Here is a 24,241-nt window from a genome sequence, read left to right as displayed (position 1 = left end):
AAAGAGAGAGATTTATTATACAATTGAGGGATACCCTCAGGCATTCTGTTGAGGTTTCCTGAATAAATGCTGCTGCATTGGTCATACAGGAAACTGACTCAGAGTTGATCTCAAATACAATCTTGTCAAAATACTGTAACTCGAGTTTTTAATATAGGATTTCTTGAACTGGATGTGTATATTTACACTAACAGGACAGAGACTAACAGGAGCCTTAGGCGTAGCTCATGTATTTAAAAAAATATGTGTAAAATGCCCCTCAGTCCAATCCATTCATATGTTAAAAATGAACAAAATGGGTTATTCTAATCAAATGTCTGCAGTGTGCATCATAAAGCTAAAAAGAGACAGAAAGCACTAGAGAGCTCTAATTTCTCTTTGTAACCCATGTTTATAAAAATAGGAAGATCAGATGAAATTTCAAGGAAGATAATTAAAGAGTGATGTACAAGTCATAATTTGGCTAATGCAAAGATAGGAGACTGCGAATTGTTACATTGTAGTGCTACATGGTACAGAGTTGTGATATTACTTTAAATTATTAAAATACTTTTTGACAGCTTTCAGAATACCAATTTTTTTGGCATGGACTTTTATTACTTATCGTAATTGGAGGATCTGCCATTTTCTTTCGTTTATCTCTGTGTGTATAGAGACGAGATAGATCTTGCCTTTTATTACTTCCCCATGTTCTGAATCAAAAATGTGGTTTAGATAATGTTAAGTGCCCTAATTCTTACTGCAGCGGACACAGACGTTATAAAAAGACATAAAAATACACACAGAGGGTCTTTCCACCTCAAGTCACTGAATATGAGGCATTTGTGCTCGGCCGGGTATATTAACTTCAGCCATGTGAATATAATTTTCATTAAAGTAATCCTGTTTCAACTAGATGCTGTGACTAGAGGTGAAACGTTGCGAAAGCGTTAAAAATAGCTTACTAGTAATTTCAACATCCTGTAATTTTATCACAGATCAAGTTTCAACTGTCATACTATACAGACCTTATTCCCCATATAGTACATGTTTACTTTTTTAGCATGCCAGACCCACTTCGGAAAGATTGGTGCCAATATAATAAAATCGCGGGGTCCGGGGGGGAGTGTGCTGGAAGGAGTGGGAGGAGAGCGGGGAAGGGGGTGGGGGAACGTGGGGGAAGCGAGTACACCATTTTACATCAACACTGCGAAAATGCAATCTAGCCTGGCGGAGGACCGGCAGCTGGGTCGGAGCGAGCGAGGGCTTTGCAGTCTCTGCCTGTTCCTTGTTCTGTAGCTCTTAAGTTTCTCTGTGTTTGCATAATAGCCGTGCATGCAAACCTCGCAATGCTCCAGGGCTCCAGAACAATAAATATACACATTTAAGGCCTTTATTGTCTTACGGTTCATGCCCCTGGTTTTCAACAGCTTAATTTCTGGTTGTATTTAACTAGTTTGCAAATGAATTTTTTCAGTTTCAAACTATTATTGAGGAAGCTCCCCTCCCTTTTTTGGCGGGGGAGGGGGTGGGGCAGGAGTTGGTATATTATTTCTGTAGCGCTGGGTTATATAAACACATTATCATTTGAGAGCGCCCTTGGCGTCCATCAGCATTGTAAACACGTACTAGTGTATATACTTCAAAATTAAAGAATGCACACGCAGAACCCGGAGCCCGAATTCATATTCTGAGCAGACTCACTGCTCGCATTTATTGATTTATCATGCATCGTTTATTGTTCCAGTCCCTAAATGCCGTGGCTGTCCGTTCAATATTGTTTGCAAAATCCTGAGATGTGTCTGCACTGCTCACTTGTCTTTCTGTTCTTTTTTTTTTTTTTGCTGAGTATTTTTTTTGCGAAGCGAACAAACGCATTAATATTTATATGTTTATATAATCGATAACCCACTTTTCCCTTCCATGTAAATAGGCATCAAAAGATAATTTAACAGATTAGTTCTCGAAAACATGGCAGTGAGGAAGCGTAATTTAACTATCAAACAAATCTACATGTCTAATAACAGCAAATCTGCTAAGGAGCATTAGAAAGAGGAGCAGCGCCCCGAATCTCTGCAGGAAATGTTCTTTATATTAGACATATACAAGCAGGTCCTGTCAGATGCACAGCGGAGCTTACCAGTCCTCGTCTCCTCCAAAAATCTCATCAGACGACATCCCTAGACAGGAATGGTTAGAAAGAGAGAGATTGCATCTCCACGCAATTTAATGATGGATTTTATTTTTACAAATCTTCCTATGGGTTTCTTGCCTTGATCCATCCTCTTCCCGCCGAGATCGTATGGAGACTTTCTCCCGATTATGAATTTGATCAACCCATATTTGGACGGGAACCCATAGAGTTTTTAAAGGAGCTTAAAATTGAGTCGTCAGAGAAATATTAGGACATATTTTCAATCATTTTGGTGCCAAAGGGGAGCCAAGAGCTCAGTTTTATATTGAGACATTACGCCGGCTGAAGGCAGAGAATGTTTTTCCCTGCCAGGACCTGATGCAATCCATTCAAGCCAACAAGTTTGGAGAGAATGTTGAGTTCAATCAATTCAGAACGTCGAGATGGAGCCCAACTCACTCCAGGTATTTCGCTCTCCTCCGCTCCTCCGATCCCGGCACTCCCCGGCACCCCCCCAACCCCCCAACTTACCCACACCTCTGCATCCACCCACACCCCCCACAAACTTTTCACCAAACTTTTACCCTCTGCATCTCCCCAAATTATTTTTATTGTTTAAAAAAATCCCTGCACTGATCATACATACATAATGTAATTTTACCGCCTCAGATGGGGAGGTGGGGAGAAGTGGCGGTGGGGGGACCCGGAATTTTTTTTTTTTTTTGAGGGAGGCAGAAAATTTGTGGGCTCTATTATTTTTTTCACCCAGCGTTATATCTGTTGGGTCGTCTGTATTAAGAGTGTGGATGTCTGTGTGTAAATGTGTCTGGGAATAGATGTTTGTGCTCCGATGGCTGCATTATTTATTTGGTGCTTTTTTTTCCCCCCTGCAGTGGGTCGGCTCACCGTGTGGCTTGCACGGACCTTACATTTTCTACAAGGCTTTTCAATTCCACCTTGAAGGCAAACCAAGAATTTTGTCCCTTGGCGACTTTTTCTTTGTAAGATGTACGCCAAAGGATCCGATTTGCATAGCGGAGCTCCAGCTGTTGTGGGAAGAGAGGACCAGCCGGCAACTTTTATCCAGCTCTAAACTTTATTTCCTCCCAGAAGACACTCCCCAGGGCAGAAATAGCGACCATGGCGAGGTGGTAAACCTATCTCTCCCTCTCTTCTTTCTTTATTATTCCCCCCCACCCCACCCCCAGTAATGCTTATTACAGGGCAAGCTTGAAAATACTGTATTCACTTCTGCAGGCGAACAGGATCGACTCCTTTTTTAAAGGGGTAGCGCCACTAGCTGGGGCTCGAGTATTTTGCCATTGTCAGAGTTTGGCTGTCAGCTTTACAAAGAGGATCCAACTGCTGATTTTAGTCAAGATCAAATAACTTATTCGAGAAGGGTTTTGTTAAAGGGTGCGAGTGTGTATGTGTGTGTGTGTGTGTATCAGATCATTAGCTCTTCTGCTACTGCCTCTTGAACATCACATGCTTTTTTATAATTTTTTTTGCCTTTTGAAAATTTACCTTCGTGTCTGGTTCGGTCGGGACTGGGTGGATTTCTTTCGGTGGGTTTCGATATTGTTCATGTTTTTTTTTTTTTTTTAGTAAGTATTTGATATGTTTAAGAGGGCGGAAATTACGAAATGGAGGCAGAATGAGATCAAAAGCTATTGAGTTGGCAAAGACGTGTTGAATAAAGTGATAAATGACAGGTACTGGAATAATACATTCAAATAACTTGCAGATCTGCCCGGGCGGATTTCAAAGCGGTGGTGTAACCGGCACAAACACGTTAAGCATTAACAACTATCTCTCGCCCACTCTCCCCCCTCCACGAGCCATTTGATGTTCTAGTTTCCAATTACTCTACGCAAAGTGGACGTCTTCCTTCGCGATCTTTGGGGGGTGTGGGACAGGGGAGGGGGAGGCAGGGTAGAGGGGTCTGTGCTCGCCCCCTGGCCCTGCGGGTCGGGCGCCCTCGGTGCCCAGACAGAGCTTCCAGGGAGGGCGTGGAGGGACCGAGCCTCCCGGCACGTTTCTGGGCGGCCGCGGGGGCGCTCGCCGCGCTCCCGGGAGGATGCCGGAGGTGAGCCCGCTGTCACTGGGCGCCTGGGCGCCGCGGCGGCCGCCTCCCTTCAGCTCTGTCATTTCATGTGTGACCGCAGTTCTGCGGGCTCCCCTCATCAGCTGACCGACCTCAGTGCCGTGGTACCTATCCGGGGAACTATTTTGGGCGTCTGTGCCCATGGCGCGGCGGGGAGGGAGGGCGCGCGACCGCCTGGTAAGGCTTTGTGTTGCCAAAGCGAGAGTAGGGTAATCAAACTGAGACTTTTGAGGGCAGCTAGCTCTCTGCCAGGCTCTCGAGCTTTCGAGGTAGGTGTGAGGATCTTTTTGTTAAATGAATGGTTTCCGGTTTAACTCATCCTGGGGCTCCGAGCTGCCAGTCCTTCCAGAATTGCTAGGTCTGATGGAGTTGATTGTACTTTTGGCATCGCCAGGTCACCCCCTCTCCCCAGGAGCGAATTACCGATCAGTGCTCTATGCCTGTTAATTATTGGAGTTCGTCAAAATGTTCGCCCTGGATTCTGCCTTTTCAGAAACAAGCCCCTCCCACCTTCCCCGCCCAGCGCCCCCCACCCCCCGCCTCCGCCCTCCCTGGTCAGCTTTGGTTTTTAAACGTTCTCATTTCCCGACGTCCGCCTGCAGTTTTACTAAGGTGATGTTTGGAAATACTGTGAAAAATCCTGCAACCTACCAACAGGTTGAGCTCTTTTCCCCTCCCAAGGTCTGGCTCGACTCCCTCCCCCGACCCAACTTTCCTGCGCAGCTGTCTTCCTCTCCCTCCCCTTCCTGATTTCTTATTATTTGCTTTTCAAATTTATTACTTCAACATGGCCTGTGATCTGGAAAAGGGAAGGATTAAATATCCAGAAAAGAGCTGGTGCCTAATAGACTTCTGACTAAACCCAGGAGGAAATTATTCAGTGTTTTATGGGATGTTTTGTGGTCACTACTTTTTTTTTTTTTTTGAATTAAAATTAGAGTATTTTAAAAGACCCCAGGTTGACCCCACTTGGTTCAGTTTTAATTTCTGTTGTTGCAATTAAATAGTGAATTTTGACTTAAGAATAAAAGCCATTAATATATTTGCCGAAGGATGCATCTGCTAGAAATTTTGACAGTGAATGGATTTATTTTTAAATACAGGATTTCTTTTTAATTGTTCGTTAAGGGGAATTGAAAGCGAACCATTGTAATGATCTGTGCATTTCGTCACTGCTATATGAGCCATACCTGAGAAAATTAATCTTGCTATTTAAAAGTAAACTCTAGGGGGTTGGTGGGGGTGGGGGAGATGGCTCTATTTATAATCTTCAGCTGCATATACATCGGCTAATATTATGCATGATTTGTTTTTTAATGCTAACACGGCTGGTAATTAGCTGTATGATTATACTTGTATATTTCATTAGGATTTTGGCTGATGTCATTGTGAATTATTCAGCCATATTAAAACAATTTTCAATTGAGATAATGACACGCCTCAGAATTATGCAAATGCAGGCTGCATTGTGCAAAATAATTATGACAGATGTAAAGCAGGTAGAAAGTTTCCCAGTGCAGATCGTTTTCCACCCTGGTGATGTCATTTCCCCCCTGGCCTAAGTTAGTCATTCATTAGCAGAATAGCAGCAGCAGTCTCCTCCGGAGGAGAGCCTACGGAAACCAGCATTTACTGCTGGCACCTAGAGGGGGCAACAGGGCCCTCTTATTAAGAAATTTGCTTTATTTTCACTTACTCCATTAACTTGTTTATATACATTTAAATGATTTTTATTATTGATTTTAAATAGTTTGAAAGATGTATTTGCCATTTGCAATTCGTAACTGAAAGAGAAAGGTTTCTTGGAGAGATGCACTGTTATTTGGAGAAAATGTTCAGCACATTGAATCAGCCAGTACAGTTTATTTTAAGTAACCAAATGGAGGTTAATAATTTCTTGATTGAGCTGACATCAGCATCCATTTCAAAAGGACAGCCAGGACTCAGTATGCTTTTTCTGGTTTAAGGAAATCATTCTGCCTTCATATGATTTCTTGAAATATGAAGACGTCAGTTCTAAAAGCAGAAAAATGATCATTGTGCAAAATTAGGAATAGCATCCCTGTGTGGTTTGCTATGATTTGCAAAGGACTTTTTTGGGGGAAGGACTTATTTCCTCCTTGATCCTTATAATAATTTTATGAGGTTGGATAATGCAGGACCTTGTATACCCATTTTACAGATGGGAACATAGAAAGATTATGTAGTCAAGTGACAATAGGCTAGAACCCAGACATCCTTTTTAAACTTTAAGGTTTTTCCTCCCACCCCCTGCACCTCCCACCCCCTGCCTACCTTTGAAACCAGAGCCTAAATGCATCATATCATATTCTAAAACAGTGGTTCTCAATCTTCCTAATGCTGCGACCCTTTAATACAGTTCCTCATGTTGTGGTGACCTTCTAAAAGCATGAAAGCATGTACTAATGTGTTCAATTCCTCATATATTTCAAAACTGTGACTAGTTAATCAGCTTTGCCAAAGGTCACCAGACATTTAAATAGCAAAACCCTTCTTTATAAAGTTCAGCTAATACAGGCCAGTGGTATGTAACAAGTTGTATTTTCATAGTTACTACTAATCACGAGCAATTTATTGTTAATTTTAATAATGATGGTGATGATTTGCATGGATATAAACACTGCTATCTTTATATACTTCCAGTGTGAACAACTGGTTTTAGGAAAAGCATTCCAGAAAGAGTCACATTTTGATTCTGTAACTTACTGTTTGACCTTGAACAATCATAAGTATTTTGTGACTCAATTTCTTTAGCTGCAAAATGGGAACATAAGAAGAGTGACTGTGGATTGTTGTGAAGATCACGAGGCATTATATGGACAAAAATGCTTCATATAAATAATTAGAAAGGAGTTAAGATCGTAGTTCTAGATATTCTTACCTTTATAAACAAAACAGGGCAGTGCTTGTGGCTCAGTGGGTAGGGCGCCAGCCCCATAGGCCAAGGGTGGTGGGTTTGAACCTGACCCCAGCCAAACTGCACCAGAAAAATATAGCCAGGCATTCTGGGAGGCACCTATAGTCCCAGCTACTCAGGAGGCTGAGGCTGGAGAATCGCTTTAGCCCAGGAGTTGAAGGTTACTGTGAGCTGTGATGCCATAGCACTCTACTGAGGGTGATAAAGTGAGACTCTGTCTCAAAAATAAACAAATAAATAGGGGTGGTGCCTGTGGCTCAAAGGAGTAGGGTGCCTGCCCCATATACCAGAGGTGGTGGGTTCAAACCCTGCCCCCATCAAAAACTGAAATAATAATAAATAAACAAACAAACAAAACCGGGTGGCTCCTGTGGCTCAAAGGAGTAGGGTGCTGGCCCCATATGCTGGAGGTGACGGGTTCAAACCCAGCCCCGGCCAAAACTTCAAAAATAAATAAATAAATAAACAAAACCAAAACCTAGTAACTTTTATGTCTATGTGGAGATTCTTGGACCTCATCCTGATACTGTCTTAAATTACCATGAAAGTGAATAACTAGCAAGGGCTATGTGCAAGGAGTTAAGTGTCTTCAGTAATTACCTACAATTGCCACAATTCAGCCAGTAGCTCTTTAGAGGAGGAAAATGGCAAAGTAGGCGGGTAATTGTTTCTGTTACTGGGAAACTTCTGATTACATTCATTTTCAGATTGCCAAGTGCTTAATCTGTTGGCAATATGTGCTTTTAAAATAGGTGAATATGTGAGCTTAGATTTCAACCTGACTGGTCATGGCTTGGGTTTTATAGTAAGATTTGCAGGTCACTTGCAGCCGTGAATGTAGTTGCTAAACTATTAGTGTCAGGGAGTCAAGAGCAACCATACTTGGCTGTTACAGATTCTAGTATGCATTCAGGATTTCTAAAAGTGGTTTGCCTCTCACCAACCTTACCTACCATTCACTTAAAAATTGTTAAAAATGCATATTCTGGGTACCCTATTGAAATCAACTCGACCAGAATCTCTGGAATTGTGTTCAGGATTCTAAATTTTAAACATTTAAACAGTCTGACTGCAGTTGTGCAATCATGGGCAAGTTCTAAACTCCCTGTGCCTCTGTTTTCTCATCCATAAAATGGAAGTGCAGATTATTTGAAGGATTTAGTAATTTAATACATGTAAAGGGCATACAACTGAAGTTGGCACATAGTGGATATTTCAGTAACAGTTGACTCTTGTTATCATTAATATAATTGTTCTCGTTGCAGTTTGAGACCACTGTTGTAGACCTTGCTGAAGAACAAACACTTCTGTTTGTGGGAGGGTGGCACCGAGGTTAGTTTGCTAGAACATGTGGCAATCTAGGTTTCCCCAAATCAGGCTCTTTCATTTATATGTTGAGTTTAGTTGTCATCAAAATGAAAGGCTCCTTAAGAATTTATGTTTTATTACTTAAGTATAGTATCAACTGGATGGGCAGGATTTTTTAAAAGATTACCTGATTTGATCAAATCTGGAGTGGGGCAGACATATTCTGGAATCTAGAAGGTGCTGGATTGACCTCAGTCTTGGTCTGTATAGTCATAAACTGATATTTTTAGAGATTCCTGAGACCTCTTAAATGACCACACTGACTCTGGACAATTACTGTTTTTTTTTCTGAGCCTCAGTCTTTTTGTCTGTAAAATGGATTTAATGACCTCTACTCTGCTGAGAAAATGAGGGATCATAATAAAGGAGCCTGGAATGTAGCATAGTACCTCTACTTGTGAGCGCTTTGAATGAGGGTTGCAGTCATCATAATTATCATTTCTTTTTAGTAATCATCTTAAGCTAGGAAAAGGAAAATCTTTGTTCTTCACTTGGAAGGCTTTTTAGAACTAGGATAAGGACTAAATACTTATGTGGAGAGAATTTTTTGGTCTAAGACAGGGTTCAGCCAACTAAGGCCTCAGGGCCAAATCTGGCCCACGGCCTGTTTTTGTAAATAAAGTTTAATTGGAATGTAACCACGCTCATTTGTTTATGCATTGTTTACAGCTGGTCTTAGGCTGCGACAGCAGAGTTGAGTAGGTTTGACAAGTACCATATCACTGGCAAAATGGAAATGTTTACTATCTGGCTCTTTATGGAAAAAGTTTACTGACTTCTGGCTTATGGGATTGATCTGAAACAAGGTACATGATTGTGTAAGTGTACCTGTTTCCCTTTCCTATTGAGTTTTGAGCAAGATCCAGTAAGGTACGAAATAATTTAATATTATGCATTAACATCTAAAATTCTATTTCAACATTCAGTCGAGGATGTTAAAACTTGAGAACGAATGAGTGAAATATATACTAAGTGATATTTTATGTGGTTAAGATCCAAACTCTAGCCAAAGTTGTTATTGTCTATTTTGAGTTAATCCAAGACTACTTGTTAAGTGCAAAAGCCTGAGTAGGTTTGTGAAGCGATAGAACAGTTTGTTGATTTGACCCTTTTTCTCAAGAAATTTATCAATCTTGATAAGGAGATATAATCAATATGTTTAAAAAATGTAAAAACAATAAGACATGACTATATAACACATAGGTAAATTGCACTGATAATACATGTAGTATGTGTTCAGAGGAAGGCTCACAATTGTAATGTTTTTGGAAAAAGAATTCATTCAGTTCCTCAGATGTCAATTGAAGACCTACTAAGTGCTTGGCTACAGAGACTAGAAGAATGGCCTCTGCCCTCAAGGAGCTAACTGCCTCCATAGATAGACTCTTTCCATCTGGTTACTTAGGTAAAGTTAAGATTAACAAAGACCACTGTTTATTTACAGCCTGAAAATGTCTTCATCTTTAAATTCTCACTCAGTAGACACATACAGAGTACCTACCATGTGCTGGATCCTGTTCTAGTCCCTTGGGGATACAGTCTGAATAAGCGTATCCCCAGTGGTTGTTTTAACCCCTCATATGCTTTTCCCATGGTGCCTCATATTGTAGTTACTTGTAAGCAAAGAATTTCCTTTGCCTTGTCAGCCCACCCTATGCCCCTCCATGGTGCTGTGCCTTCTTCACATCTAGTCCCCCACAATATTCATTGCTTCTCCGTGAGTATTTATTGAATGACTGAACCACATCACTAAAATGCCTTCTTGGGCACTGCCTACCTTCTTTAAGCTTGCTCCAATTTGGGGGGCAGAGGGTCATTCACATGTGTGCCAGATCCATGACCCCATCTCACATTTTTTCTCTCTCTTCTAGAATCCATGGTCATGTTGCACTGTATGATATGAAACATGGGAAGTGGGTTTTTTTAGAAGCACTCACCAAAGATGTGAACAAATATTTGGGACTGTATGATCAGGCTAGAGCTAGCATCTCTATTTTTCTGGGTACTTTTCTAGTCTTCAAAGTCAGGGCTTTGTGGTGGCAACCTACAGAAAGACTAAACTTCAGGGAAGGAGAGTCCCTTCTCACCTGTGTGTGGGCCGGCAGTTCACACATGAGCCAGCACATTTTTCAGGCTGATGGTCTTAACTAGACCACCGTTTTTAAAGTGACTTAAAAAACCTAAGCAATTAAAACCTTTCTTGACATTTAGACTGTCAGGCACATACTAAAGAAATGTTATTTTTATAAAAATACAAGAGTCCACACATGTAAATACTTCATTATTAATTATTAATAATGCATAGCATTGTTCAGAGTGGCATCTAGTGATATATGACTCAAGCTCATTTATCAAAGTCTAGTTTTAACCAATATCCAGAATATAATTGCTCAAATCAAATGCATTTGCTTGTCATTTTTTATAGCCAGTGTAGTTGGATATTTGCCATCTTCTACTCAGAATAATATTGTAGCTAGTGATTACCCATCAGCTTGGCTTTTAAAGAAATTTAAAACAAATTTATCGATTGTTGGCTTAAGGATTCATTTGCCTCTCAGAGATGTGGTCATGAATTCCTACCTTTCTTGAAGAATCTGCTCCTGTGCCCTCGCACAATAATTTTTTTTTTTTTTTTTTCCCAGCCACACTGTGATCCATGCTGTCTTGCTAGAGATTAGAACCTGGGCCTTAGCCCTGAGTGTGTCACTCCTACCCTGTACTGTGAGCCTCAGTATTGACAACACATTTCAAACATGCAGATGATGACTATTGAAAGGGTGCTTTAGAATCATGCTAATGGCATCAATCTCCCTCACACACTTGTGTAAATTAATTCTGCTTTTAAAATCAGATGCACTGTTAGCAGCGTTAAAGATGGATATTTGACATTTATCATGCAGACTAGGATGGGTGGTTTAATTATGTGATTTTTCTGTAGGATCTTTGTGGCTGTATAAATAGATGCACAGTGGCTCATGTCCTTGGCATATGACCATCAGGTTCACAGTCTCACCTCCATTCTCAAACCCCAGTAAGAAAAACAGGTAGCAGAGGTCATGTTGCTAGTCAATCCGGTGACCCATAAACATCTCTCCCCACACCTTTCCTTTCTGTTGCCTCTGAGTGCGCCCTGCTGTGAAACACCCTCCTCCCCACAGTTGAGTTCCAAGCCTGATCAGTGGCACTAAACATTAAACTCTTGTCTTTGAGAATAATGGGCTTTGCTTTCTACACCCTCAAGCATGTTGAGCTACTGTGCAAGCTGGAAAATAAAAATGTTCTAATTGTGTCTTTTAAATAAGCATAGGAGTGAATTAATTAGACCATATTTTGTCTTTAGTTGCTTAGTTACACAATAGTATTCCTGAGCACGAGTAAGATAAATTGGCTCTTTTTGTGCTGCTTGTCCCTTAATCATAATTACTGTATTGCTTAGGAGAGTAAAGCATACATAGATTTTGAATTTTTTATTAATAGTCAAAAATATGCATATGATATATAAAGTATATGCTGTCCAACCTGTTTTATATGTGAGAAGAAGTTTTATTGTAGTGGTAACATTTGCATTAGTTGCTCAAAGATGTAGTTCTGGGAAATACATAATTGAAATGTTTTTGAATTGCTTTTTCTGGCCTTTTCAATCTTATTCAAAATAATAGTGCCTCCAGTCCTGGAGCAGTCATTCTCATTTGATTTAACATCTTTCTTTGCACTGCACGCGTGGCGCCCAGTTTTAACCCTGCAGAGTCTAGATGAAGTTCCATGATTCATAGACCTCATACCGTGTGCCTCATGTTTTTCTGCTCATGCTATCTGGGGTCGAGGGGTGAGTGGGTCAAAAGAGCGCCTTGGTCCTGCCGCCATTACTCCAATGCCCTGTGCCCTTGGCACACTTCCACGTTCTTTGGGGAAGGTTCCAGGGTTAGAAATCACAAGAGTTTGTTTTAGCTTGGACTGGACAGTCTTGCACGCTTGCTTTCAGGGGCCTTGTGAAATCGGACGTTGCTACTGGAACTTGAGTTTCTACTCCTCTCCCTTCCTCCCACCTTCCACCAAGGAGGGCAGCTAGAGCTAGGCAGCTTGATGTAGTTATTGAACAATAGGAGAGTCTGGCCTCAGACTCGGCATACATGCTCCATAAATGTATGTGAAAACTGACTCCATTGTTGTATTTGAAAAGCAAGTAAATTATTTACAGATATTTGCTAATTAAAGCACATGTTGTTTCACCAGCACAAACGAACACAGTACAACTGGGGACAAAGAACTAAGTGCAAATAATTTAAATTAAAAATTTAATTCTGTGTCTTCTTCTTAAGGGAGGAATATGTTTTAAAAATATGTGTATCTATGGTGGAAGAAATTTTAAGTATGTTTTTAGAAGTATGTATGAAGGAGGGTGTTGGTCAAAGGGTACAGACTTTCAGTTGTAAGGTGAATAAGTTCTGGGAATCGAACGTATCGTGACTGTAGTTAACAATATTGTATTGTATATACTTTGAAATTTTGTTGAAGGAGTAGATTGTGAGTGTTCTCACCACACAAAAAATAACTATGTGAGGTGATGGATGTTAATGAACTTGATTGTGGTAGTCATTTTATACTGTGTACATATATCAAGTTTTTCTCGAATATATACAACTGACGCCTTGAATATATATAATTTTTATTTGTTATTATACCTCAATAAAGCTGGAAAAAATAAAAGAAAAAGGTAAAAATGTATAACACATACATATATGTGTATGTTTGCATATGTAATGGTGATATAGACACATATGCATATATATATTTTTAACCACTTCAAGGGAAGGCTTGCCTGCTGCAGAGACAACAGGTCAAATCAGCATCAGTTGCTTGTTACTAGGCTTTCCCTCAGCCCTTCATGGAACAGTAGATGGAAACAGTGTTGACAGAGTACTGATTTACCTCTGGTTCAGTCTTTGCTTGCTGTTATTCAGCTTGAGCTTGACTCAGAGTACCATCGGAAATAAAGGAAATTAGCTAGATATTATACCTGAAAATAAAAATATTCTCACTTATTCCCTTTCCCTCAATTTTCTAAGTGATAGGCTCAGCATTAGTTGTTTTTTCTTCTATGACTACCCACCTTTGGCTGTGTACTGGTGAGAGAAATTATGAGAAAAAAGACTTCTGACATGAGGTAAAGTCAGTCCTGTGAAGGTCAAATGCAGAGGAAGTTCCCAATAACATTCTTGGAGGCCTTCTCCTGGCTGGCATGTTGGTGTGTCCATTGGTGAAGTTGATCCTTCTGGCTCCGCCACCTGTAGATAGGTTTGGTTTTAGGTATGCCTAGTTTAAGTTCCCTTGGTGTTGCTGATAGAGATAAATGGCATTGGTTATTTAAGAAAAAAGGCTCATGTCTAATTTACCACAGACATTTTAATAGATTCGCAGGATATGTGAGATGGAAGGGATTGAAGAGAAAAAGTTTAGTCCCCTTTATGTAATAGATGCAGAATGTAAGGCCCAGGAAAGAGCTGGGGGGTAGTAGAAGCAGAAGTGGAACCCAGCACGCTGCCCTCGGGCATGATGATCTTTTCTGCTGCTCTGGGGAAAGGGCCAGTCTCTTGAGTGATGCCCTGAGGAAAGTAGGCAAGTGTTTCTCATGGGTGAGCTCAGTGTGGGCCTTCTAGTGCCCTGTCTTACACCAACAGATGGTGCCACAGAGGACATCACTTATGTAATCACTAAGGGAGAGTATGGGCTTATTAGAATGACGAGATGCTGACCAAGAGGGTCAGTGATTACCCAGAAGGCAGGTTTGACATTTCGGGTCCCAGACTGGACCTCATCTTCATTTCCATAATCTTTCCCGAAGCCGGAAAGGCCCTCTGATAGTGATACTGTTTATATTGGTTTAATATGTGTAAAACCTTTGCTGAAAGGTGGCGATCTTAGTGATAAAAAAATATTGGCATTTCAGCTAACAGCTGATAACTCATGGATGGCTTCATTCCTGCAAAATGTTTACTGTGCGCCAACTTTTTGTCTGGTCTCTGCACTGGGCATATATTAGGGAGCGGTGACGAATACACAAACATTTCTGTTCTCATAGAGCCTGTTCTCTCCTGTAGTAAGATGGGGAGAAGCAACTTGATTGGTGTATGAACAATGGAGGGAAGTTTCAGTCTCAGAACCACATTCACATTTCCTTCCAGAGTGCTTTCTCTTCTCTTCTCTTCTCATGTATCCACAACTGAGAGAAAATGTCCCGCTTTCTCTTTCCCAAAACCACCTGCAGAAGTTTCAACCACAGTGTTTTCAAAGTAGTCAAAGTCACAGCGCTTTTCATTTATTGAGCAACTGTTATGTGTCAGACAAAGTTTACCCTAAAATATAACTTAAATATAAGTAAAATTTTTCATTTAGTTCTCATGGATATTCTGTAAGGTTGGTAGCATTTTGGCATTTCCATACTTTGTAAGTGATGCAACTGATGTAAATGATGGCAACCTCAAACACTTGGGCTCAAGTGATTCTCTTGACCTTTAAGACACTTGTCCAAGGTCATGTATAGGTGAAACTTAGAGCCAGCGTTGAAACTGATTCTGCCAGAACGGATGGGCGACCTTTGTGTTTCCCTATAACTTTAGAATAGGTTGAGACTTCCCAACATAGGGACTGTCATTATATACTGACCTTTACCTGCGCCTTCTGTTCTGCTATCTAGGAAATTGCAGTCATGTTAGCAGTTGACTGATACCAGATAACTCAGTAGTTTTACTGTACGTGTGTGTATAGGGCACTGAATCTCAGCCTCAGTACCTCCAGAGTGCCTTTGTGTGCATCCCAGCAGTGGGCCCTGGAGAGGTGGGAAACCAGGCACATCTTACCTCCGTGGAGCTTATCATCAGGTAGGGACCATGTGCATGGTTAATCAGACTATCTTTTTTTTGAGACAGAGTCTCACTGTGTCACCCTTAGTGCGTGGCATCATAGCTCAAGGCAACCTCAAACACTTGGGCTCAAGTGATTCTCTTGTCTCAACTGCCTGAGTAGCTGGGACTACAGGTACACACCACAATACCAGGCTATTTTTTAGATATGGGGTCTCTCTCTTGCTCAGTCTGGTCTTCAACTTGTGAGCACAAGCAATCCACCTGCCTTGGCCTCCCAAAGTGTTAGGATTACAGGCCTGAGCCACTGCACCCTGATTCAGACTATCTTAAACAAAGGGATGATTTTGTGGTGTTGTCAGAGTAATAAAGGGAAGTTATAGGGGAGCCTGATGATGGAAAGGCCTGAGGAGGCATTTTGGAAGAGAGAACGTTTGAGTTGAGGTCTAAAGGGACAGGGTAAGTGAAGATTGGGGTGAGGCTTCTGGCAAGGTGGAGAGGTGAGAGCAACATCCAGGCAGGATGATCTCTGCATCAGCATGCTGAGCCTGGGCTTGGTGAATCCAGTGACCAGGTTGGAGATGCACACTGATGCCTACCAGAGGTACCTGCTGTTCAAGATACCCTATAGACTCCTAGGTAGGATCTTTAGAGCTGATATACATAGTTTGGCTGCTGACATGGTTGAAAACAGGGCAAGCTAAAGAAAACTGAGGCCCGTAGCCAAATTGCCTATGCTGTCAATTTTTGTAAATAAAGTTTTATTGGCACACAGCCATGTCAGTTGTTTACAAATAGACTCTAGCCGCATTCACACTATAGTCACAGAATAGCAGCAGCAGCAACCATGTATTTACTATCGCACTCTTTACAGAAAATGTTTGCCAACACCTGATCTAAAATAATATTACAAAAGGTAATAGTAAATAAAACTAGATGCTTACAGTTTTGTATTTGTCTCCTCCATTTTGCAGGAGGGTAATCTGAGCTGTTGAGTAACTTGTCCAGGTTTCCAAGTTCACTCAGCAGGTAAATGACAGAGACTCAAATGGGAACTCAGACTGACTTGATTCCAAAATGCAGATGGCAGAAATGTTGTACTGTCCTATTTACAAGTACAGGAAATGGGCAGTATCAGAAAAAGGTGGTTAAATTAGCTGAGGTTTACTCTGTGAAGAAAACTGCAGAATAGCTGTATCCAGCTTTTTCAAGGTCCTGTTCAAAAGTCACCTCCTCCTTGAGGTCTTCCATGGATTATCAAGGGAAAAGCAAACCTTAGAGCAGAGGCACAGGACTAAATGTCCACTGGGCCAGGCAGGTAAGATAAGTGAATCAAGACAGCCAGGTTGGAGAGACAACGTGATGTTTGGGGAACCCAGGGAGACATGACTTGTTTGAAGTGCACCTCTAAAATGTTGCTCTTAGGGTCCTACATAGCATTGCTGAGCAGGAATGTCTTCCAATATTGCCAGATCTTTCCATCTTTCAAGGGAAGCCAGAAATCCAGAGTTTTGTATAATTTTAGTTGGCCATTCAAGCCAACTTTTAACACCCTCTATGGGCCAAACAAAACATGTCTTCAGTCCAGAGGTGGCCCAGAGGCTGCCACCTTGCCATCTCTAAAGCAAAGCTTTAGACTATTATGATTTTTAAAACTTTCTCATAGTTGGCCTATTTTCTGTAATTAAATTAAAAAGAACTTATTGGTCCTAAAGGGGCAACAGAGAAAGAAGTGGAGGCAGCCTAAAGCCCTGGCATTCCGGGAAGGTATCCTGGGGAAGGGGAGCTTATGATAGAAGGGACCTTTGAAAATAATTAAGGATGGATGAGGGTGCGGAGGGGGACATCCAGAAGGAAGGAAGGACTAATACTGGATAAAGTCTAGGTTAGAGAAGACAGCAGAGGTCTTGGGAGAAACAAGGTAGACTGGACCTGACCTCAGGGAGTCTAGCCTGTGGTGTGGACTGGAATCTCAAGGCTGTGCTGATTAATAATTGCACATGTATGTTTTCTCTTTGTAGGTCAAATATAAACCCTTAGTCTTGAAGCCTGGTAGAACACAGTATGAATATTTACTTTGCCAGTTAGTAGCTGTGTCATCTTGGCCAAATTGCTTAATCTTTCTGGCTTCTCAATTTCTCATCTGTGAAATGGGTTAATCTTGTCGGGCTGAGAATATCAAATGGTATATATGGGCGTAGAGCACCAAGCCATGACCTGGCTTATCCCAGGCCTACAGCAGGTGTTAGCAACTCTGCCCTTCCTGGTCAAGAGCCAAATCCTCACTTTTGACGGCTGTCATGGTGCTAAACTGTTAATAGTACCTTAATGAGTAATTTATTGGTTGAGTCACTGGACTATTGTTTAAAAAATGGTAACTAAGAAAACGATTACTTTAGGTACAGTTAAGCTTCCTGGCTGTTCTTTTATCCCCTAAGAGTTTTCTTATGTTTAGGCTCAAAGTTTTTAATCCACATTTGAGGTTTCCTATCCCTGTGAAGGGAACACACACAAACCCATTCTATTCAGGTCCATTTAGGTAAGGAACTTTAAGGGGACATCGCTTCATCAGCCACAGAAAAATTAAATGAGATGGGAAGATAATGGAGTCAGGAGACAAAACCTGCTTTCCAGATGTTCGATCTCAGTGTGCCAAAGAGAGTTCAAATCTTGTACTCCCTGGCTCCTACTAGAAAGCCTGTGTTAAACTGCTGAATGGGCAAAACAGAATTTATTTTTAAATACACCCACTTTTCCTCCACTTTAAAAAAAATCCTATCCTATTTCCTATCTTTAAAAATACCCCTAAGTTGAAATTTTGTTTTTATCCTCTCATCCCTCCTCTTACCCCCCTTTCTTCCTCTTTTGCGTTGGTGGTGATAGGGGCTGTGTTCCAGCCTACCTCTTTTAAAGATACCAAAAGCATCAGCAAAAGGATGTAAAGGGAGCAGGTCCCAGTCAAGATGGCTGTGGGATCTTAGAAGAAGAATCTTCAAAATAGAGACTGCCTGCTGGGCCATTAAATCCTTTTGCTTTGGGTTAATCCCACAATGTATATCAGATTACTAGAATTCAGATGAAAACACTGCTGTAGTACTCACCAGCTCCTCACTGAATTATTCCAAAATGCATGGGTTATAAATACAGAACATAATTGAATTCTTTATGTCTTAAGCGAAATAATCTGTTCCATTCTGTTTCTTGTGAATATTCTCCATAATAGTCTAATTGTGTTTTGTGCTCCAGGGGGCTGAATGTGTGTTCAGCCACAGTGCAATAGGTTGTAAAATAGGCATCCCCAACAATCTGGGCAGGCAAAAAAAAAAAAAAGGTTCTAGTAAAAAGTTTTTTTGTTTAATGCAAATTGTACGAATCATATAAATGGTAGTGTCTTTTAAAATTATCAACAGGCGCCCAGGTTTTTTTCTTTCTTTACAGTATAGGTCCTGTTTCTCACTCTGCATTTTTGATGTTACTAGATCAGTAATTCAATAGACAGCCAGGCAGGTGTTCAAATCACTCCTGACCCCCAGAATTCCTTAAATGACCCCTTGAGGCAGTGGAGTGAAAACATTCTCAGCATGTCAGAATATTGAGATATCTCAGTTGCCTTAATTTTTTTCTTTCTTTTTTTGGGGGGGCCTTAATTTTTATAGGCTCTTTTGTATCCTTATTCCCCTCTATTTAAGAAAAAAGAAACCTTGCCTCAGACCTGGCCATGAAGATTAAAGGACTGGAGGACAGAATCTGCAGACAGCACTTGTAGGCAGTGTAGTCATGGTCAGCCGTGCCAAGAGTCTTTAAAAGATGAATCTTAAATGGATAGAAGGAGAAGAGAGATGGGCTTAGAATTCTTGTGTGGTAGCTAAGGACATAATATAATATTGCTCTTGCAAAACATAACATTTCTATTTTTAAATACAGTCCTTTTGACTATAACCTTTCGTTAAATTCAATTCAATCAGCATTTATTAGTATGCACCAGGGTACTACAGGGAGTGTGATAAACAGATGAATAAGATCAGCCCCTTCTCTCTAGTTGCTTAGAGGAGATAAAATGTACACAAGTTAGCCTTCCTTTGCCTCTTCCATCCTGAAAAGTATGATCACACTGTTAAATAGAATTCTTGGAAATTTCTATGGATAACTACCCCCCTCCCAAATAAAAGATCTTTTGTGTATATAGTTGATTGAGGAGTGAGGCAAGTTGCATGGAGCACTTTTCCATTGGCTAGTTATCCTCTCTGCAGAAAATAATGACATTTGTAGGCATAGTAGAAACTGATACCTGACACCTTATTAGACAAACTCTACTTCAGTATCACACAGTAGTGTATAAACGGGTCTGTCCCATGATAAAGATTGGTGTATTAGTGATCTATTGTGTGACAAATTACCCCAAATTTGGTGTCTTAAAACAGCTTGTTTATTCACAGTTTCTGTGTGGCAGGATCTAAGTAGGGCTTCTGGGGTGCTTCTGGCTCTGGGGCTCTCAAAGCTACAGTCAGGGTGTCACGGGGGCTGTTGTCATTGCAAAGCTCTGCTGGGGGAGAATCTTTTCCCTGGCCCCCACACTGGCCTCTTGGCAGGTCTCAGGTCTTCCTGGTGGGGGTCTCTGCTCCTCACAAGCAGCAGACTTGCACCTCCCTGGGTTCTTGCCCCACCGTGTGGACCTCTCCATGGGGCAGCTCACAACATGGTAACCGACTTCCCTTGGAGCGTGTGAGCCACACAAAAGCCATAATCTTTTTGTAACCTAATCTCTGAAGGGACAGCCCATCACTCTTCCTAATTCTGTTTGCTAGAAGTGAGACATCATGTCCAGCCCACAATTCAAGAGGAGATTACATAAGGCACACCTATAAGGAGGAGGTGGGGGTCTCTGGGATTGTCTCAGAGGCCATGGCTACAGCCAGCCAAGGAACCAATCACCCTATACAGCTAATCTGATGAGGGTCAAAAGGAAGTTTTTTTAGTCTGCACTGCTCTTCTTTTTCCTTTTATTGTTATCATGCAGTCTCCTTGGGTGAGTCCTCCTGAATACCCCCCCCTTCTGTGCACATAATTACAGGTGATATATGTAGTGGACAGCAGATTGCTTTAGTCTTTTAAAGATTTGTTAGTCTTACAGCATGTCAACAAGCCATATTGGCTCTTTTTTATATCTAATGTCTTGATCAATGAATTTGGAGAGTTTTTCTAGAAAGGGCCCTGTGTCTAGTACAATGAGAAATCTGCAGAGAGAAAGGGCAATTTGGAGCCTCTAGGGAGTATAAACAGGCACCTCAATGTACAAGAAAATAGGTTATGTTTTAGATACTGGTTGAGGTGGGCCTGTGCCCCTGTATAGAAGACCTAAAACTCCAGATGAGAGGGACTGCTGTCGTCAGGGTTGTTTGTAACGAGCGCATCTACAGGGACTGAGCGTCTCCTGGCTGCCCTTCCACCTTGTGTGGACATCAGGAGAGCAGCTGGGCTGCCAAATTTTTTAATTCTGTGGAAATTAACTGTTTCGTGGGGAAACTCATCTACTTCTCTTACAGGAAGGGTGCCACTTAGTCTTCAAATGAGGGCTCAAAACGTACATAATATAACTTCCATATTAAAAGTTTGGAAAATGGTGGCATAAAACAGATTCTGGTCAAAGATTTTTTTCTTTTGACATGATGGCAAGAGGGACTTTACCGAACAAATGAACTCAGTGTAACCTGGCTTATTGTACCCTCAGTGAATCCCCAACAATAAAAAAAAAAAAAAAATTACGTGATTCTGTTCAAATTTTAATCATGGAAATTGATTTATCAGGTATCATCCATGATTGAACCAAGTAGGAACTTAGAGAAAAAAGATCTGGATACAAATGGAAGAGTGTGCATTTACTGTAAGATGTATGCAAGGGGCATGTTGTGTGTTTTTTCTTTTTTCGGCCTTAAATGTGACGACACGCCGTGTTCTTCCCAGCCGCTTTGCATGCTCTGTTCCCTGTGCCTGCAGTGTCCTGCCCCAGCCCACTTCCTCTCTCAGCTCTGCTGGATCTTTGTCATCCTCAGGTTAAAGCGTCCCTGTCTGCCCCTGGCCTCCACCACCTCCCCCTACTTCTGTCTTCAGATGGGTTCCAGAGCTGGCTCTTCCGCCCTACTCCCTCCCCCACTGGCTCTCCCCCACCTCACACACCACATGACTGTAGGCTCCAGGAGGGCAGGGATTGTGTCTGTTTTATTTCTGGCTATCACCCCAAGGCCTGACATGTAGTTAGTGCTCAATAGATATTTGTCGAAGGAATAAAATCACTTAATGACCATTCCTCGTTATATAAACCAAGTTTAGCTGCGGGCTTACTGTTCACTGTCTGTCTCCCCCCACTAGGCTGGTGTTCCAGGGGTCAGAAGCTTATTCCCAGGCTGTTCCTAGTGCCTAGCACAGCTCAGAATAAATACGCCGGTCATTATGACGGTATTACGGTCCGTTATTTCATTTCCAAGAAGTACAGTGGATGGCGTCCCTTCTGATTCACTCGTTGTTGGTGTTGCTGGGAGGGCTTCATTGGTTTGCATCCGTGTGGATTTTACATTGCTTGAGTTTTGTGTATTTCAAAACTTCCCTAATGACCCATATAGATGGTCAGAGCGCTGAAGATGAGAGCAGGAGTGAACCTCTGACAAAGGGCTAGAAAAAACCTTCACTTCCCAGGCAAGGGATAGCAGACCCTGCCTGGGTACCGTGTGTTTCTGAAGGGCAGCCTGGTGTCCGATTCATCCGTATCTCTCCATTGCTGATACTCAGCCCAGTGCCTGGCACAGAGCAGAGAGTCAATACAAGTTAATTGGATCAGATTGAATTGAGTGGGGGAAAAGCTAGAACAAAATCTCTCCTGACAACAACATTGGATGAAGCTCAGCTTGTGAATGCTCCCTTAAAGGTGGCAGAGATGGCTCCTTCTGGATTCCCTTCTGCGACTGTCTTGTCAGAAAGCCTGGTCGTGTGTATGCAGGCGTGTGCGCCTTCCCTCCTTCACTCCTGCTTTCTTTCAGCTCCACCTAGGAGCGTACTGGGCATTGGGCACGGAAAGCCATGCAGCTTTTCAGCTCCACCTTTAGCAAGCTTATCTTGAAGAAAACTTAGGCTTCATTCTCTGGTTCATTCTCAATCAGGCAGCTGTGGTTGCTCGGGTCTGTCCCCTGTGTTGGTCTCCACACCAGAGTCTTTGAACAGGAGTAGAAAGGTCACCAACTGTGGCTGCAAATTGGCTTTTGCATTAATCCTGCTTATTCAAAAACACTCAATATTTTTCCAGACTGAGTTTAGGGCTTTTGATTGAAGCCTGAACCATTGACTGTGGAAGAGCCTATCACCAGTATAGGAAAAACTGGAACTTAAAAATACAAAGCCCCTTTAAGTAATCCAATATAGGATAATTACATTATTAAATAAAGCTGTGGGTCTCAAATTATTCCACTGCCATTGTACATGTGAGGATAATAATGTGAACTGTGCTAAATGAACAGAGCAAAAAAAAAAAAAATTAACAAGAGGGAACATGTCTAAATCATATGTTTATGTTTAAACAGAGGCTACACAAAACAGGAAGATTTACGTGGTTTGTACATTAAAGTGTTCTAAATAGATGTAAGACTTTTGATGATTTTTCTGTGAAGACTGCTCTTCTAATGAATGGAAATGGTGTATCGAGACTCAGAGCCAGATGACCAGTGAGCTTTAATAACTCATACAGCTTCCACCAGATTTTCATATGCCAACAGGGGCAAAGGGTTTTCTTTTTCCTTTGAGGGTCTCTGTAGGATATGGGCCCTGCTCAGGGATATAGCTAGGCAGAGGGTCCTATACCCACAAAACTGGGGGAAAAAAAAAAACCCAAAGATGTAATTTATTGTTACTGTGTTTGCTTTTTATATAGTAGTCTTGTAGATAGCTCCACTGAACTTAACACTGGAATTGGGCTTATTTATCTTCTTTTGTTAATGTTTTAATGGCCACAGGTAACTATTTGGATGCCAAGCTAGTTTTTATTATGGCAGCCAGTAAGCAGTTAAGAAATAGACTGTGAGGCAGGGTGTGGTGGTTCACGCCTAGAATCCTAGCACTCTGGGAGGCCGAGGTGTGTGGATTGCTTAAGCCCAGGCGTGCAAGACCAGCCTGAGCAAGAGTGAGATGTAGTCTCTACTAAAAATGAAAAAAATAAAACAAACAAATAAACAACAACAACAACAACAACAAAAATGGAGGTAAGAGAATCACTTGAGCCCCAGGGTTTGAGGTTGCTATGAGTTATGATCCCATGGTGGCACTCTACCAAGGGTGACAGAGTGAGACTGTGTCTCCAAAAAAAAAAGAAAGAAAAGAAAAGGAAGGAAGGAAGGAAAGGAAGGAAAGAAAGGAAAGAAAAGAAAGAAATGGGCTGTAGAGCTAACACTATTAATTTGGCCAGAGAACTGGTGGGCGAGCTCCAACCACTGACTTAGGGTCTGTTCTTTACCTATCCAGTGCTTGCCTCTTTAGAGAAGAAATATCTAGGACACTGGGATGTAATTTCTTGCTTTCTGTGTACACTGTCTTTAATTTTAGGCAGGAGAAAGGTCCATGCCTGGTAAATTCAAGAGGAAAGAAGTGGAACAGGGAATTAATGAGAGGGTATTTCTTGAGCTTTCTGTAGAGATGGCGTCCTGGTCTGGAGAGCAGGCTGCAGACTAACAGGTTTTAGATTAATGTGTATTAAAAATGTATTTAGGAATATAAAATATTTAGGATTTTTGAATTACTTGTTTGATACGCAAATGCCGTCGGCTATAGCCATGAAGGATGGTCACATTACATTTGACACATGGTGCCTCAGAGCA

At 41.5% G+C, this 24,241-nt stretch overlaps 1 protein-coding gene across 2 annotated transcripts in view; it reads left to right on the top strand.

Annotated features, from left to right (window-relative positions):
- Nucleotides 1-2,099: 2,099 nt before the first annotated feature.
- Nucleotides 2,100-24,241, top strand: part of ARID5B (AT-rich interaction domain 5B) — a 188,642-nt gene continuing 166,500 nt past the window's right edge. Inside the window, exons 1-2 of one of the 2 annotated variants that reach the window (XM_053583496.1) lie at nucleotides 2,100-2,577; nucleotides 3,007-3,261. In XM_053583496.1, the coding sequence (XP_053439471.1) occupies nucleotides 2,557-2,577; nucleotides 3,007-3,261 (276 nt within the window). In that variant the 5' untranslated portion in view covers nucleotides 2,100-2,556. Of the gene's footprint in view, nucleotides 2,578-3,006; nucleotides 3,262-4,212; nucleotides 4,325-24,241 lie in introns of those variants that run through there. The other variant, XM_053583497.1, reaches the window with a different exon arrangement.

The sequence above is a fragment of the Nycticebus coucang genome, chromosome 3 (genome assembly GCF_027406575.1).
Source record: "Nycticebus coucang isolate mNycCou1 chromosome 3, mNycCou1.pri, whole genome shotgun sequence".
In the NCBI taxonomy this organism is placed as follows: Eukaryota; Metazoa; Chordata; class Mammalia; order Primates; family Lorisidae; genus Nycticebus; species Nycticebus coucang.
This window is presented reverse-complemented; position numbering and strand designations above follow the sequence as displayed.